At 53.9% G+C, this 18,119-nt stretch overlaps 1 protein-coding gene across 13 annotated transcripts in view; it reads left to right on the top strand.

The window, feature by feature from the left end:
* RGS3 (regulator of G protein signaling 3) overlaps window positions 1-15,419 on the top strand; it is a 135,400-nt gene extending 119,981 nt beyond the window's left edge. For 11 of the 13 annotated variants that reach the window (XM_033237726.1, XM_033237724.1, XM_033237725.1 and 8 more), the window contains 6 exons: window positions 1,020-1,994; window positions 8,943-9,007; window positions 12,054-12,155; window positions 12,541-12,602; window positions 13,221-13,387; window positions 14,443-15,419. In XM_033237726.1, the coding sequence (XP_033093617.1) occupies window positions 1,020-1,994; window positions 8,943-9,007; window positions 12,054-12,155; window positions 12,541-12,602; window positions 13,221-13,387; window positions 14,443-14,628 (1,557 nt within the window). In that variant the 3' untranslated portion in view covers window positions 14,629-15,419. The other 2 variants (XM_033237740.1, XM_033237739.1) reach the window with 2 other exon arrangements.
* The last annotated feature ends 2,700 nt before the right edge of the window (window positions 15,420-18,119 follow it).

Raw genomic sequence — 18,119 nt, 5'->3', positions numbered from 1 at the left:
TTCTCAGCAGCTATGGCTTCTTAAAGGACAGAACCTGGGCTCTAAATAAATAGTTCCAGCTCCCGCATTCCTGGACCTTGAGTGGGAGGGGCCCAGCCCAGGCTTGAGAACTGCCTCCCAGTGAGGTTGTGGCACCATGGACACTCCTGACTTTCTCGGGGCCCCAATCTTCTGGTGACATAGCTGCTATTCAGACTTTCATCAAGAGAAACATTTTTCTCTTTGTGCATGAAATCTACTGTTGAAACTCAGCAAAACCCCCTAGGATCCCGAGGGTTGTGTGTGAGGCAGGAGATGCTGTGTTTTTTGAGGAATCCTTGAGGTTCCTCCAAGCAGTTGAAAAATCCCTGGATGGGTGATTCCTCAGGGAGGTACCATATTTCTGTGACATCTGGTGAGTCCAGGTGTGGGCAATATTTTAAAGTTCCGGTTTCATTCCAGTTTACTAGTTTCAAAAAGATACTTAAGCGTTCAGAGCATATTCTTGTTTGAATGACTCATTAGGATTTTTTAAACTTTAGTTCAGGTAGAAGACACCCTGGGCTGGGTTCAGTGACTGCCCTGGGTTTGGGGCTTGACTTGGTTCTGGTCCATGAGCAGAAACTGCCCGTTCTCCTTTATCCCCAGAGGCGACTTTGACCCTGTTTCCTTTTCTGTAAAATGGGGACAGTGATGCTTCTTTTATAAGGTTGTTGGGAAGGCCATATAAGAGAGAGGGGTCAAGCTGCCCTAGCAGCTGCCAAGGCAGGAGCTAGACAGACAGTGGTTACCTCTCCCTCTTCTCCTGTAAATGACCAGCTGTGTTTTTGATGGAGTGGAAAGTTCAAGCAAGAAGACAGGGTGAGAATTGTTACACAGCTAAGTCAAAGGGGCTTTGGGGGTTCCATCTGGCACCTCAGCTTTCAGACTGGGGGGCCGGGATTCAGGCTACTGCCTGATTTCATGTCAGCTCATGCATGGTGTCTGGCATCTCGGAGCCTCCTCTTCTGAACCGTTCTTGTTTTCTTTTTGTTTCCCAGATGTTTGAGACGGAGGCAGATGAGAAGACGGAGATGTCCTTGGAGGAAGGGAAGGGGCCTGGTGCCGAGGATTGCCCACCCAGCAAGGAGCCCTCTCCTGGCCAGGAGCTTCCTCCAGGACGAGACCTGCCACCCAACAAGGACTCCCCTTCTGGGCAGGAACCTGCTTCCAGCCAAGAACCACTGTCCAGCAAAGACTCAGCTACCTGTGAAGAATCCCCTCCAGGCCCAGATGCCCTGCCCAGCAAGGATGCACCACCATGCCAGGAACCCCCTCCAGCCCAAGACCTCTTACCCTGCCAGGACCTGCCTGCTGGTCAAGAACCCCTGCCTCACCAGGACCCTCTACTCACCAAAGACCTCCCTGCCATCCAGGAACCCCCCACCCAGGACCTTCCACCCTGTCAAGATCTGCCTCCTAGCCAGGTCTCCCTGCTGGCCAAGGCCCTTACTGAGGACACCATGAGCTCTGGGGACCCACTAGCAACCACCGGGGACCAACCTACGGCCTCCAGGCCAGCCTTCGTGATCCCCGAGGTCCGGCTGGATAGCACTTATAGCCAGAAGGCAGGGGCAGAGCGGGGCTGCTCAGGAGATGAGGAGGAGGAAGAGGCCGAGGAGGGGGAGGAAGAGGAGGAAGGGGAGGAGGACGAGGATGAGGACACCAGCGATGACAACTATGGAGAGCGCAGTGAGGCCAAGCGCAGCAGCATGATCGAGACAGGCCAGGGGGCTGAGGGTGGCCTCTCACTGCGTGTGCAGAACTCGCTGCGGCGCCGGACGCACAGCGAGGGCAGCCTGCTGCAGGAGCCGCGAGGGCCCTGCTTCGCCTCCGACACCACCTTGCACTGCTCAGACGGTGAGGGCGCCGCCTCCACCTGGGGCATGCCTTCGCCCAGCACCCTCAAGAAAGAGCTGGGCCGCAATGGTGGCTCCATGCACCACCTTTCCCTCTTCTTCATGGGACACAGGAAGGTGAGAAAGCTAAAGGGGGAGGGAGAAGGATACATGCAATGTGGGGAGGGCTGGCCCACGGGCTGCAGGGAATGAGCAGTCACCGTGTTCCACCCCCACTGTCCCGGCAGCCTCCCAGCGAACCTTCCACCTGTTGGACAGAAGGTAAAACTGAGGCCCAATGGGACCAAGAAGGCAGAGCCTGGACTTAACATGACGTTAGGACTCTAGATGCTGTGTTCTTATAGCTCCACTGGTCCCCACAGAAAGCAGAACAGGTGTAGCTTAGCCCAGGCCATTGTGTATTTGGATTTAAAAGATCTGAGGTAGTAGCTGGAGAAATAGAGTTACAGCTTAGCCAGACTAGAAATCCATCAGCCAGTCACAACGACAACACACATTTATTCCATGTCCGCATTATCCTAAGCAGTTTGCATTAACTCATTAACTCTCACAATGGCCCTTTGAAGTAGATAGTATTTTGGTGCCCATTTTACAGCAGAGGAAACTGAGGCAAAGAAAGGTTATCTAATTTGCTCCAGGTTACACAGTTTATCAGTGTCTGAACCAGAATTAGAATCTGGTTCCAGGGCCAGTGCTCTTAACCAACCACCACACTGTTTGCCTCTCATGAATATTTATATGTAGATAAATAAGTATTTATCGATTTCCTGCTGTGTACCAGGCCCTGCGCTGTGCAACAAGGCAGGAGCCACAGAAGTGTGTGAGGCTGGTCTCAGCCTGAGAGAAATAAGTTATCTGTGTGAGCCTCGAAAGTGGCCTAACAGTGAACAGATTGTGCCATGATCTTGAAGTCCACCATCTAGTTTGGGTCTGGGCTCTGTTTCTTACCATGTGGCTTTGGTTGAGTCACTCAACTCCTCTGAGCCTTAGTTTTCTTCTCTGAAAAGTAGGGGTTAATAGCACTCACATCCCAGAACAGTTGAGGATGAATGGAAGAGGCTGGTGCCTGACAACACTAGCCACATGAGTGGTGGCCCTCAGGGAATGATGGGCCCCCTCCTTCTCCTGAAATGCAACAGCCTGTACAAGGTGTTGGTGTGAGGCCAGGTGAGTAGGGGTGGTCAGTGCCCATGGAGTACAACTGACTCAGAGATCTAGAACTCCAGGATGACAGACCCCAGGGCCTAAGGTCATCAGGGAAAGCTTCTGGAGGAAGATACCTCTCAGCCTGGCCTTGAAGGTTGAGCAGGATTAGAATAAGCAGAGGTAGAGGCACGCATTCTTTGGCTAGAGCAGAGCATTCCTAAAGGACAGATGCCTGGCACAGGTGCTGCTAGTCCTCCCTCCAACCAGCGGCAGACATCACTAACGGATTCCAGCATACTTCCTCACCAAGTTGGGACATGTCCTCAGAAGCCTGCTCAGCTTCTTAGCCACTAGCAAAAAGGCAGACTTGGCATCTGGGGAGATGCCTTCTGCTGAAAGCTAGTCATTCTCAAAGGGCAGGCTGGGGCCCTCCAGAAAAGGGTCTTGAACTTTGGCCTGGGAACTGAATCTCCGTTTCCTTCTCTGTAAGCATGTGTGGTTCTCACACTGTGGTGTGCTCTGGAATCACCAAGCGGAGGTTATTAATATATGATTCCTAGTCCCCATACCCAGAACTCCACAATCAGAATCTCTAGGGGTGGTTCCCAGACCCTGTATTTTAAACATGCCCTGAGAGATCATGATCTTGCCAAAGTTTGAATATCACCATCTGAGGCCATTTCTTGATGGTTTCTACAAGAGAGAGTCTGGAATGCTGTCCTTCCAAGGCAAGGCCTCAGGCTCACTCAGATCAGGCCTGGCCACTCTTCTTAGGAGGGCGGTTGAGGCCCACCTGCCTTGGGCTTCCCAATCCTGATTCCCCCACTACACCCTTCCCAGTTCTATTCCCCCCAGCACACTTGCTCCAATAAAACTATTTATATACAGACAAATTCACACACATTCATGTGTATGCATCTATCTAATTTCCCGGCTCAGTTGGCCTCAGCTCCTATTTTGGGACAGATACTTATGCCTGGGAGTCCAGCAGGCCTGTACCAGCTCTCTTTTGTCTCAGCTTCCTCCTTTGGGTTTCCAAGGTTCCCACTGGCACCCTCCCCTGTCCCACCAACTTTTAGCCGGTCACTGCCTTTCTTGTGTTTGAGTGGCTGAGCTGGCAGAGACATCTGAGACTGCCTCCAGCCTGGTGGTGGCCACCCTTCCATGTGGCTTCCACACACCAGTCCCTGAGCGCTTTGCCATTCACATCCTGCCCTGTCCCGCCAGCAGCTTCAGTATGAAACCCACCCTTGTGAAAAGGAGATGAAGCCCAGATGGGACAAACACCATAGTCTAGCTCCATCTCTTACTGGTACTGGGCCTTGGGCAAGTCCCTGCCCCTCTGTGAGCCACAGTTTCCTCACTGGTGAAGTGGGTATGGTAATAATCCTTCCTAGGGTTGCTGGGAAAATTAAATAGCTTAACACAGGTAAAACATTTAGGGGAGTATCTGGCGCTCAGCACCTGGGCTGCATAAATGGTAATCATGTGATGAGGAGGGGGAGGGAGAGAAGAGCAGTAACCAGGGTAGTACTGGCTGTGCCACCATTCAAAGTAGCACCAGACCCCATTTCTCACCTTCCTAACACCGCTGCAAGGTGGACAGGCACTTGTCTTACAGTGGGAGGCTGAGGCTAGCAAGAGATGTTTTGCCCCCAGCCACACAGCAGCAAGTGATGATGGCGCTGGACAAGGTCTCACCCTTGTCCAGTCACTCCTCTGTGGCTCTACTGCAGACCCTGTGACCTCAGGCTGATGAGGGTCCAGGGGTGGGGGACTGGCAGAGGGACTGCGGCGGGTTCCCCCATGACTTCTGTCTTCCTGGCTTTGGCCTGGCTCTTCTGGGAGGGTCCGCTGATGCGGATGGGCCACTATTCCCAGGCAATGCCAGGCAAGAGGTGAAGAGGGGAGGGGTGAAGTGTTCAGGCTGTGGAGTCAGACAGACCCAGGTTCAAGTCTCAGCTCTGCCTCCTTCTCCCTGGCTCTGAGACCTTGGCCAAGTTGCTTCTTTCTCTAAGCTTCGGTTTTCTCTTATAAATGGAACACAGAGTCCCCCGGGAGTTGTACCAAGGGTTCCAGGGAGCAGTACATAGAAAGCTCGGGCTGGTCATTTGTGCTGCCGTGCAGATAAACTGAGGCTGTCCAGAGCGCATGCTGCCTGCCACAGGATGACATTCAGTCTCACCGTTGTCACCACTCCACACTCCTGTTATTCTGCTGTCTTGTGTGCTGAGCAATTTCTACTGCGAGTAGGAATGTCAGAACAGGCAGGCCTCAGAGATGGTTGGCTCGGCCATGGTGATCTCACAGATGGGCCAACTGAGTCCAGAGAGGGAGAACACCCCCTCTGCCACTCCCCCACCCCGCCCCCGCTGCCACCCTCCCATCCCCCACGATTCTCCAGCTGGCCGTCCTCTGGGTCTGGCACCCTGTGCTGAGTTGAGTGGTCTCATGGTGCCCCCTGCCGCCAGACCCCTGCCTTCCTGGCTGCTCCCTGGAGGACCTGCAGAGCAGATCCACAGGCCTTTTTCCTGGGGAGTCAAGGACGCTCTGAAGAATAATTGTGTTCGGGTCCAGGATGCTGCCATTGAATTCTATTCCAGTCTTTCTGGCTCAGCACAGAGGGTCATGGGCTATTCTTTGACAGTGAGGAGACCACAAGCTGCAGCCCTTCCCTGGCCCTGCTTCCGTCCTCCCCTACAGGGGACTGGCCTGGGCAGAGGTGGTCCACAGAGGGTGCCAGCCCTGTTTCATAAGCTCCCATGTAGGTCAGAGGTCAGACAAGAGGACCCCCAAAATGCCTTCCAGCTCGAAGATGATAATACCTTCAAGTCTCCTGTTTTTAAAAAGCCTAAAGAATTATTTCAGATGTGTAAACAAGTAAGTATAGAGTTTAGATCCACTGTTTCCATGTGGTTCCATGGGGCTTGCCAGGCTGGGCTGGATCAGAGAGGGCAGCCATGGATGGCCAGGGAGCCCCAGAAGTTCAACCAGGACCAATAGGGGAAACCAGCTGAGCCCTGCTTACAGACCAGCCTTCTGTCACCAGTGGGCTCTGGACCCAGACCACAATTCTCTGCTACTTGCCAGTTCAGAGAGCCCAGGCCAGTTACCAAGCTGCCTTGGGCATCGGTTTCCTCAGCTGCACACTGAGGGAAATATCAGTAACTAGCTCTTAGAATTGTTGCCAAGATTAAATGAGATAAAGTATGTTAAAACACTTTGGCCCAGCGCCTGGCATGTAGTGAATGCTCAATAAATAATGGCAAAACCCACACTAGCTGAGAGTACTTGCTCACTGCTGTGTGCTGGTTGCTGTGCTGAGCACATCCCCCGTGTTAACTTACATAATCCTCACCACAGCCCTTTGAGGGAGGTCCAGTTATTACCCACATTTTACAAATAAGGAAACTGAGGCACAGAGAGGGATGTAACTGAGCTAAGGTCAATGAGCTAATAAATGATTGAGCTGAGCTTCAAATCCAGGCAATTAAAAATCTACACTCTTAACATTACTATAATTACAGTTATAATTACAATAAGAATTATAATTACTCTTCCAAGAGGTGATGAGCCCCTAGTCCCTGGAGGTGGCTGGATGAGGCTGGGCAGGGCCTGGGGATTCTGCCTGGAGTGAAGGAAGGGCTGCATGATCCTGGACTCACCTTCATCTGCTTTTCAGCCGGACAGGGTCGCATAGTGAGACAGTAGGGAGAAGATGGAAAGGAGAATTCCTTTGAAGGGCCTTTGCAGGCTGGGCCCTGGGCAGGCCTTGCTGCAGCTGTGGGAGGGAGGAGTCGGGGGGGCCACTCTGGCCCCCTCCAAGGTCAGAGGCCAAAGCCTCCTGGCAGCTATGGGGAGTCCCTAGGGCTGGGAATCAGAACCCAATTTTTTCACCTCAATTTCTCCTTGGCCCACAGCCTCTTCTTGGTGCTGGGGTTTCCCCAGCAGCCCAGGGGGCCGACTCCTAGGGCCAGAGCTGCCCAGCACCTCTGTCAGGCTGCTGGGCTTGGGTCAGTACCTGCTGAAGACACTCTTCTCCCCTCAGTGGAAGGAAGAGCCCATTTCACAGCAGCACAGAGGCTGGGGATGGCCGCTGGGTGGGAGCGGTCCCCAGGCCCATTGTGTGGAGCCGATAAAGTACGGAAGCTGAGGTTAGAATGGGAGGAAGCCCAGGGCCCGAGGGCTCTTTCCCACGGGTGGGGGCCTTGGGCATGGCCTCACCAGGCCAGCGTCACTGCAGCCTGTGTGTGCACTGAAGGGTGCACTGAACGGTGACAGTGGTAACACTCACTGGGCAATGACCACTGGTTACTGAGGTTAGTGTAGGTGCCAGGACTGGGCCTTGGGGTCCAGAGTTTATCCTGGTGAACCTTCCATCAGCCCTGTGAAGTGGCTGTCACTATGCCTAAGCCATAGCTAAAACAACAGAAGCCGAGAGGCAAGGAAACTTACCCAAAGTTGATGAAAGCAGGATTTATATCCAGGTCTGGTTCCAAACCCTTGCTCTGAAATCACACACCATACGGTGTGTGCCTCTGTGTGCACGTACACACATGTGTGTTTACAACGCTGGTGGGGCAGCATTCTCAGGAAGGAGGCAGCACTTCCCGAGTCTTTCACGGAAACATTAAAATGTGTTCTGACCTTGCATTTCTGAGTAGCAGCATCCTCTGGTGGAGAAACACAGGTCTTGAATTGAGGCAGATTCCACCTCTGTCACTTACATGCTGGGTCTCCTTGGGGAAGTGACTTAAATTCTCTGAGCCTGTATTTACTTTATAGGTTTATTGTGAAGTTTAATGAGATAGTATCTGAATTATGCCCCATCCAGGGTCTGGCCTATAGTATGAGCTAAACGAAGGTATAATTCATCCATCCATCCACTCATCCACTCATTGATCCATCCACCTACCCACTCACCCACCCATCCATCTATTCACCCATGCATTCATCTATCTATCCACCCACCCATCTGTTCACCCATGCATTCATCTATCCATCCACTCATCCACTCATCCACTCTTCCATCCATCCACTCATGCATCCATCCATCCACTCATCCATCCACCCACCCACCAACCCATATATTCATCCATCCATCCATCCATCCATCCACTCATCTATCCATTCACCTATCCACCCATCCATCCATCCATCCATCCATCCATCCAGGCAGGCAGGTGGGAGACTCACAAAAGCATCCTCCGGGGAAGGAATTGCACATGGAGATGAAGACCTTCTGTTGGTTGGAAGGCAGAGTTGAGGAGGTTGCTGAAGTAGGGGCCAGGCTGGAGAGATAACTGAAGGAGTTGTAACTGATGTTAAAATGGAACTTTCTGCCCTAATCCTAAGATGGTAGATCCAGATATGTTATGGAGTTTGGACGTTATCCTGAGGGCACTAGGGAGCCATGGAAAGCTATAAGGCAAGAGACGTGCGCTCAGGCCTATGTAATGATTTATTTTATGCACTGCTGACCATCTGAGGTTTCCTTTGAGCTTCAGAATCCTGACTTAATCATTATGATCCTGATTTTAGAAATTAAGGAACAGAGGTGCAGAAAGAGGCAGGGATTGGCCTAGTGACACAGCAGAAGCCCTGCTCTCTCACCTGCTCACTGCCTGCAGTGAAGCCTCTGTCATGAGTGCCAGCTGTCTGGCTTCTCCCCAGTAAGCTGGGGACCTGAATGTCCCAGGAGGAGATCCTTGTGGCCAGAGGGTCTGCCAGGCCAATTCCACTTCATGGCCAGGCTGTTCCCAGCAGGGGGGTTTCCCTCCCTCACCTGTGTGCCGGGGGTGGGGGGATTTGGGAGTGGAAGGGGCTGGTGGCAGGAACTGTTGGGTCTCCGAGCCTCTCTTTGCTTAGGCAGGAGCTCCTGAGTGCTCAGACTGCATCGTGTCTGTCTTCTCTCCACAGATGAGCGGGGCCGACACCGTTGGGGATGATGATGAAGCCTCCCGGAAGAGAAAGAGCAAAAACCTGTAAGTTGGGAAGATCACTGGCTTCTGCACTCCTCTTCCTCCCCTGCCCCAGGGGTCTCTCCTCTAGGGGTCCAGGTGGGGAGAAGGGGTTGTGCCTGGTCCTGTCCACAACCCCAGACAGACACCAAGGAAAAACTGGATCTTGGAACTTTGCAGTGACCCCAGAGTGGGGTCACCTGGGTCCTGAGCATTCTCTCCAGGTGAGGCAAAGTGCTGATTCGGTACTCGGAAGACAGTGAACGAGAGGCCACCGGCCCGGTTGCCCTGGCTTTAGCCCAGCTTCTGAGCCAAGCAGGGCCAAATGGCTTCGACAACTCCTTTGCTCCCTCTGGGCCCACGAGTGACCTGAGAAAGGGTGGAACTAACAGTCATGGGGCTCCTCTTTCTCCTCCTGAGTTCCTGAATGCTAATAGTTTCAGGCGTTGCCGGGAGGGGGCGCTGCTGGCCCAGCTGCCGAATCCCGCACTCCCCAAGCCTTTCTGGCCACACTCAGGCCTTCTTATACTTTGGGAGGTTTGTTAGATGTGTCAATGAAAAAGACGTGTGTGTGGGTTCTCCTCAGGTCTCCTTGTATCCCCAGGCCTAAGGCCCTGGAGACTCGGGGGAGGTATAGGGAGGAGGCAGTGGGGTGCGTGCCCAGTGACCCCCCCCCCGAGGAAGCCCCTCCCTTCCAGGTCCTGTAGCACCCACCACTAGGCAGGAATTGGGCTATGGGGAGGAGCCTCCTGCAACCCTTTTCCCTGGCCTTGACCTTGGGTGGGGTCCACTACCCTAGAAAACCTTTCTCGCCCCAGCTGCCTTGACCTCTCCAGTTTTCTGCAGCAACTGTTGGCTTCTCTTACTCCACAGCCAGTTGCACTTTCTTAGCAAGGTGAAATGCACAAACCAAAACAGTCCTTTGCACCAACCATCTTCACTTAACCTTTTGTAGGATGAGAGAGGGTCCAGGGGGTGCCAGGACTGTTGAATGTGGCGCTGAAGTGGGAGGTGAGGGAAGCAGTGTGTGGCAGCAGAGGGCAGGCACCCCGGGTGCTGGAGCTGCCCTGTCTAGCCTCCTTTCAGTATAGGTGCTGCCTTTTGAATTGCCTGAAGCCCACACATTTTTTTTTTGGAGACAGAGTCTCCTTCTGTCACCCAGGCTGGAGTGCGATCTTGGCTGGCTGCAACCTCTGCCTCCCAAGTTCAAGCAATTCTTGTGCCTCAGCCTCCCAAGTAGCTGGGATTACAGGTGTGTGCCATCACACCCAGCAAATTTTTTTGTACTTTTAGTAGAGACGGGGGTTTTGCCACGTTGGCCAGGCCGTTCTCAAACTCCTGGCCTCAAGTGATCTTCCAGGCTTAGCCTCCCAAAGTGCTGGGATTACAGACATGAGCCACCACGCCTGGCCTCTGAAGCTCACACTCTTAAAAGCTTAGACGAAGAGTCTTAGAACATCTAGGCTAATAATAAAAATAATCATTATTGTTTATTATGCCAGGCACTGTTGTGTGCGTACTTCCTATATGATCTAATTTAATCTTTACTACTACTTTTATTTTACATTCCGTTCTTTCTTATTGACCTTACCCTTATTTTACACATGAATAAACTACTGTGCAGAGGCTAAGTTACATGGTAAGAAAGTGGTGGAGCTGGGACCTGGAGACCTGGCCTGCTGGCTTCTGTTTGACAGGAAACAGCTTGACAGAGAAAAAAGCTTGATAGAAAACTTGAGAGGTCAGGAAACTTGTCAAAGAGTGCACAGCTGGTAACTGCTGGAGCTGGGATTTGAACCCAAGACTGTCTGGTTCCAAAGCCTGGGCTCAGCCTCCCCGTAGGACTCTCCTTCATTAGACAGGGTGTCTAGGTCTTAGTGCCATTTTAAGCTTGAAGAGCTTCAGAGGTATAAATGCTTCAAACTTACCAAAGCCCCTTGAAAGATTAAAATTCAAATTTCTTCTGCGCGTCTTTAGCTTTGTGATTTTTGAATAATCAATTTTTCATTTTCATTTTTGGTTTCAGTGAGCATTTTCCGTCTTTGGGAGGATGGAGACCAAACCTTAAAGTGAAAAATTAATTATTCGAAAATCACAAAACTGTGTACACAACATTACATAATTAAACTTTAAAATGGTGTTTTTGTAAGTTTATAGGACTTCTGCTTCTGAAGTTATTCAGGCTTAAAACTACTAAGACGTTGGGGAACCACTGTGTATTCATGACTGGATGTCGCCAATGCGGGTGTGACTGAGGCTGAGAGGCTGGCTGGCAGGAGCCATTCTCTGGGAGGTACCCTGTACAGGGGGTCTGGGGAAAACGGAGGGGGTGGGGGCGTGAACGTGAGCAAGAGGCATTTAACCCCTTTCTTGCCAGCAGTTTCACCCAGTGCTGAATTCTGCTGCCTCCTTGGGGACTGACAAAGCTAAAAATGGTTCTTGGCTAAAAATAGCCTGTCCTGCCACCCTGGTGGGCAGAGCCTCCCCTGGCTCCCTCCTTCCCTCTCAGCAATTTGCTGACTTGTTGTCCCCCACCCCCAACCACTGTCTTCCTGCTGCCATGGTAACGAGGAGGCCAGTCACAAATAGCTGGGACTAGCTTCCTGCCGGGGCGGCCCCAGAGGCCGTCCCTTGCAGACACATGCCCCTTTCACGGCTCCCTCTCAGGGTTGGCCAGAAGGAATTTTTTTTTTCCGCTCCCCGTCCTGGTCCCTCCCATTTCCTGGCTCCTCCTGTCTGAGTCCCAGCCCGGCTTGTGCCCGGGAGTCCAGTCATCAGGCCAGAATTCCAGCGAGCGCGTGTGGCTGCAGCCTGCACCCTTGCTGCCAGCTGCCCAGGACGCGGGGTAGGGGACAGGAGCCAGAGGGGTGTTTCCTGCAGACCATTCTGCGGCCCCAAGGTGGGGGGCCTTACAGAGATGCTCCGAGGCATGTACCTCACTCGCAACGGGAACCTGCAGAGGCGACACACCATGAAGGAGTAGGTGCCCTTGACCCAGCTCTCCCGACCCTGTATTTGTGGGGGCGAGTGGGCCAGGCTGAGCAATCCTCCTTTCTGCTTCTGCCCCCAGAGCCAAGGACATGAAGAACAAGCTGGGCATCTTCAGACGGCGGAACGAGTCCCCTGGAGCCCCTCCTGCGGGCAAGGCAGACAAAATGATGAAGTCATTCAAGTAGGTCCTCCCTGGCACCTGGGGACCCTTTGGGGACTCACTGCCTCCCCGGGGAGTAGGACTGAGTGCTGGGTTGAGGGGAAGGGGCTTGCCAGCTTGATCCAGCTCTGGGGAGACAGAGGCTCTCACAGACGGAGCCGAGTACCTGGCGAGCAGCTGCCCTCACAGGGAGGGGCTGCCCTAGGGGCAGGCTAGGTGGGATGGAGGTGGGGGCTGGAAGGGACCTTGGCCCCAAGAAAGAGGGTGGGCCTCCTTCCTGGGCACCCCAGCTGGGCTCAGCTACAGCCTGGGCCCAGGGCAGTAAACAAAGGCCTCCAGGCCCAGCTTCCCCCCAGGTCCCCAAGCCTCTCAGTACGCTCACTGTGTTTCTTCCCTCACCCCTCAGGCCCACCTCAGAGGAAGCGCTCAAGTGGGGCGAGTCCTTGGAGAAGCTGCTGGTTCACAAATGTAAGTTGGGCTGGCCTACCCCTTCCCTGCGCCCTCCCTCCCTCTCCCCTTCACCCCCATCCAGACCCTGTATAGCTGGTGCTAGAGAGGCTGCCTTCCCTTTCCTGGGCCGCCAGGGTGTCCTTGCTGGTGCAGAGAGGCTGAGCCCAAGCCAAGGCCCTTGGTCTGGCCTTGGAGCCAGCTTCTGCCAGCCCCTCCCCATCCATGGGAGCTGGCACTGCCTGCCAGAGGCCCGTGGGACCTGTGTGCTCAGATCCGTATTCCCAGAATAAGAATAAACATTTCTACGTACTGAGGGCTTTCACGGGGAGTAATGTGCCTGCCATCTCATGGACTCGGTCCCATCGGCTCCTCTCATGGCTCCGTGAGACAGAATCGATAGTCCCCATTTCACAGATGAAGACACTGAGGCATAGAAAGGGAGAGACCCGGCTGAGACCTTGAAAGAGGCAGTGGCAGGGCTGGGGCCACATCCCGGGGCTCCTGGCTGTCGGAGACGGGCATTGTACTCCGTTCCCAGCACGCCCATATTCAAAGTCCTGTAGGGGTAAGCTGGGGGGTCTTAAGGGTAGGAGAGACTGACTCTGCCTCTTACCCCAGGATCTGTTCTCCTCACAGACGGGTTAGCAGTGTTCCAAGCCTTCCTTCGCACTGAGTTCAGCGAGGAGAATCTGGAGTTCTGGTTGGCTTGTGAGGACTTCAAGAAGGTCAAGTCACAGTCCAAGATGGCATCCAAGGCCAAGAAGATCTTTGCTGAATACATTGCGATCCAGGCATGCAAGGAGGTAGGACCTCAGGGCAAACCCTCAGCCCCTCCAATCCCCAGGACCCAGTGGCTCTTCAGCTGCAAGGTGGCAGCCAGCAGCATAGGAAGGGGAGAGGCCACAATGACTCCATGAGCCCAGGTACCCAGCGGGGAAGATGCAAGCTAAGATCAGGGGAAGAACAGAATCCCAGTTAGTAATAAAAATGGCCACCACCAAGGCACTGCCACATGCCAGGCATGTGCTGAGCCCTTTATGTATGTGCTCTCATGTTTAATCCTCACAACAAACCGTGAAACAAAGAGACAGGCTGGGTGCGGTGGCTCATGCCTGTAATTCCAGCACTTTGGGAAGCTGGGGCAGGCAGATCACTTGAGGTCAAGAGTTCGAGACCAGCCTGGCCAACATGGTGAAACCCCGTCTCTACTAAAATTACAAAATTAGCCAGGTGTGGTGACAGGCACCTGTGGTCCCAGCTACTCAGGAGGCTGAGACAGGAGAGTTGCTTGAACCTGGGAGGCGGAGGTTGCAGTGGGCCGAGATTGCACCACTGCACTCTAGCCTGAGTGACAGAGCAAGACCTTGTCTCAAAAAAAAAAAAAAAAAAAAAAGGAGACAGCCTCAGAGAGATAAATCATAATTGCTCCCATCTATTTAGCGTCTACTGTGTGCCAGGCAGGATGTGCAAAGCGCATTATATGGATGATCTTGCTTGGTTTTCACGCTTTGAGGAATGTACTATTATTGCTAGCTGGTAGATAAGACAACTAAAGCTCAGTGCACTTAAGTGATTTCCTTAAAGTCACACACCCAGGTGTGGCACTGCTAGGATTTGAACCCAGGAAGCCTAACCCTCGGAGTGGTATTTTCAGCCTTATAAATGCTGCCAGCCCCGCAGGAAATGACTGAGCCAGGACTTGAATCCTCTGGTCTGAGGGTCTCCACTTCAGATGAACCTTAAGATGTGGGCAGAGGGGCTTGGAGGTGAGAGGCTGGATGGGTCCCTTCCAGGCACATGGGCCCTACGGTCAGTCCCCAGCAGGCAACCCTGACCACGTGCCCCTCTGCCTCCGCAGGTCAACCTGGACTCCTACACGCGGGAGCACACCAAGGACAACCTGCAGAGCGTCACGCGGGGCTGCTTCGACCTGGCACAGAAGCGCATCTTCGGGCTCATGGAAAAGGACTCGTACCCTCGCTTTCTCCGTTCTGACCTCTACCTGGACCTTATTAACCAGAAGAAGATGAGTCCCCCGCTTTAGGGGCCAGCCACTGGAGTCGAGCTCAGCGTTCACACCAGGCGGGCTGGGTCTCCTGCCCACCTGCCTCCCTCCCCACTGTGACGGAGGGGGCAAGTAAGCCCCCAGAGGCTGTGTCTCTGGACAGACGGATAGATATACGGAAGCGAGGCCTGGACCAAGAGGGGCCCAGGCTACTGGAGGAGTAGAAGGATGGGCCCCGTGGGGTCCCCACTGCCCCGGTACGAGGGGGCCCAAGGACCCTGGCAGGTCAGGGGCCCCGGCCGAGCCAGATCTGGAGCTGCTGCTCCCTGCTTCGGAGACCGCGGAGGCTTTATGTTGACCAAGTTCCTTAAAGAACTGGCTGATGGGGCAGGAGGTCCAGGCCTGGGCTCTCAGGCCCTCCAGGAGGGCCACTGGAGCTCGCAGCTCAGACCCCCACTTTGAGTTTTATTTATTTAAATAGTAGTTGGATGCTTGGCACGTTGTCCTGTAATAGGAAATCCTTGCCTCATCAGTTTTCCTGATTTACAAGTGCAATATTTTAGCCAATGCCTTGTGAGAAGCTGCCACGCAAAGGTGGACATCATTCTTCAGCTTCAGGGGATGTGCTTGTCCCGGGCACCAGTGGTGGGCACCTGGCCTTCTGGACTGAGGCAGCCTTGGGGGACACTGCAGTCTGGCTGCACACAGAGATCTGGCACCCCCTGGGTGGGGTGTCCCTTGGGGGCTTTTGGGAAAGCATGGCACCCTCAGACCACACAGTAGCCGAGTTCTGGAGCAAATAAAAGGCCTGTGTTATTTCTTGTTCTTGACCCTTTTTGTGTGTTCCTGGTCTCAAGCCTTCGCAGGGTGGCTGGGGCTGGGAGGGTTGGTCATTGGGCTGCTGATTCAGCCACTTCTCTCTTGCCATCACCTACCCCCATCCTGGAGCCAGATACACTGATACACTAGTGAGGGCTGCTCTCGCACGCCTTCCTCTGTGCCAGGCGCCATGCCACTCATTCTAGTGGTCACTGCATCTCCTCCCCAAGCCTGGGAGGTAGGGCTTATCCCCATTTTACAGATGAGGAGATGGAAGCACAGACAGGGGAGGTCACGTAGCCAGCAGGTGGCAGGGGTTCAGCCCAAGTCTGACTGGCTGCAAAGCCTACACTCTGCCAGCTACAGGATGGAGTCCTTGCTTGTCGCCGGCTGGCCACATGTCTTTCAGCAAGTTCCTTCACTTCTCTGCCTCGCCACACCCTGAGGTTCGAATAGAACTTTCACTTGGTGCAGGGATGGCTGGTGAAGGTGGATGGGGCCAGAATCTCAGGAAGGGTGGTGGTGAGCTTATGGAGGCCTCTGGACAGAAGGAACAGCTGTAGAGACAGGAGATGGGACTCACAGAGTCTTCCTGTAGCCCCAGGCAAGGCTTTCCCCACTGTACCTTTGTTTCCCCTCCTACCTAACAGAAGATGCAAATTTAGGAACGGCCCAGGGCATCCTTCAAGAGAGGACGTGGGCCACTTGCCTAGAAGTGGGCAGAAGAGGCCCAGAGCCCCGTATAAGCTGATGCCAAAGCTGACCCCACATATACAACCTCCCAGGGGCCAGGGCATGGCCCAGGGTGGGGTCTGGCTCAGCAGGGCTGTCTTAGATGCAGCTAGATGGAGTTGATGCAGGAGGAGCTGGGCCCCGTCTCCTTGGATCTTCTTCCCTGCCCAGGGTCTCAGAGACTTGCAGCTGCAGATGACATGTACAGCTCCCTCCTCCCTGCCCTGCCTCCCCTCATTCATCTCCCTGGGCAAGGCCAGCCCTGTTGGCCTCTCTGCACAGTGAGAGGATCAGAATTGTTGGTCTCTGGAGGCCTTCAGGGAGTTGGACTGAGCCCTCTTCAGGGTTACAGGGGACTAGGGCCAGGGCCTGGGTGTGGAGCAGGTGCTGGGTAGACCTTCATCAGGAGGGAGAGGTGGGCTGTCTGACTGCCGCTCTGACCGCACCTGACTTTTCCTGCCCCTCTTGCAAATGGGATCCCTAATGCTTGCTTGAAACATTGCTTGTAAAAAACCAGCAGATCAAACAATTGAAACCTTGTAACAGGTTTCAAACCTTGAAACCCATTTTGGAAGAGTCTTCTGTGCAACAACAGTAGCCCGGGTCAGCAGAGAAGCCCTTCCCTCTGCTCCCCAGCAGCCGCGGCCTCTCCTTGACTAGCCCTTACCACATGTACTGTCAGGCATGGGTTTTTCTGTCTCCAAAGGCTGCCAGTCTTTGGAATCAGGCAGTCCTGGGTTTGAGTCTTGTCTTTACTGATTTGCTCTGTAACCTTGGCGAGTCACTGCCCATCCCTGAGCCTGCAAAAATGGGGATGATTCTACTGTCTTTTCAGCGCTGGGATGAAGAGCCGGTGAGCCAGTTCTGTAGAAGGGTCCTAAGCTGCGGTTAGGCATACCGTAGGTGCTGGATACATGTTGGCACCAGAGTGTGAGCCCCTCCAGGAGCAGCACTGGGTCTTTCTCCAGGACCTGGCAATGAGTGTCATTGGGCTTTACAGACTGAAGAGCTTTCCCACTGTAGAGACTCGTGGCCTCACTGAGGCTGGAAGGGCCTGGGAACAGTCGTGCTCCTAATTCTGAACAAGGGCACCTTCCAGGTTTTTTCCAGGCCTGAGATGTGGGGGCCTCACAGCTGCGAAAACTGGTGCCCAGGGAGGACTATAATACTACCCCCTACTCCCCCAAAATGGTAGAGGCAACACTGGGTCTGGGCCTAGGACTTCCCTGCCTGACCTGGCCTCTCTCACATCTTCTGCTGGGAGGAGCCACTGGGTCCACAAGGAGACCCACCTTTCCAGTTCTTTAGATTCTAGGGATTCAGTTTAGGGCCAGGCCTTCCCGCTTCTACCTTCCCAACCTCCTGGTTCCCAGAGTTGCCATGGAAACCAAAGTCCAGGAGAACAAAGTCAGGCAGATGGAATTCCCATTTCAGAAGGCCCCACTGCCTGGTTTCCATTACACACACCCTGGTTCCCTTGGCCTCCAAGCGGCTTTGGCCGTGCAGAGCAGCTGGAGGGCAGACTAGAAAGGTGTCTGGGTCCCCCTTCCCCCTACCCCCTTCCCTGGGCCCTGCCTGGGCTCCCTGGAGGACTTTAGGTACATTCTCTGCCCTCTTAGGCCTCAGTTGCCTCATCTGTACAGTGTCATTTGGGCTGGTTCCCATTTTCTTTCACAGGAGAGGAAGGAGCAGTGCTCTCTGGTCTCTGGTAATTCCAGGCGGTCAATGTGGGATCGCGGAGCTGTGAGGTCATTCCGTCCAGCTCCTCGCCATCCCACAGATGGGAAGACTGAGGGGAGGGAAGGGAAGCAGGACTCTTCACCGTAGAGGTGAAGGGCCTTGGAGTCAGGCTCTGGGGCTCAGTCTCTGACTCCACCATTTACTACCAGCTGCAAATCTTTGAAGAAGTCGCATACCTTCTCTTTCCCTCAGCTTTCTCATCTATAAATTGTGCACATTGGCACTTACCCCAGAGTTGC

This window comes from Trachypithecus francoisi, unplaced genomic scaffold, assembly GCF_009764315.1.
Source record: "Trachypithecus francoisi isolate TF-2019V2 unplaced genomic scaffold, Tfra_2.0 Lachesis_group16, whole genome shotgun sequence".
Classification (NCBI taxonomy): domain Eukaryota; kingdom Metazoa; phylum Chordata; class Mammalia; order Primates; family Cercopithecidae; genus Trachypithecus; species Trachypithecus francoisi.
Note: the sequence above shows the minus strand (reverse complement) of the source record. Positions and strands in the feature narration are given on the sequence as shown.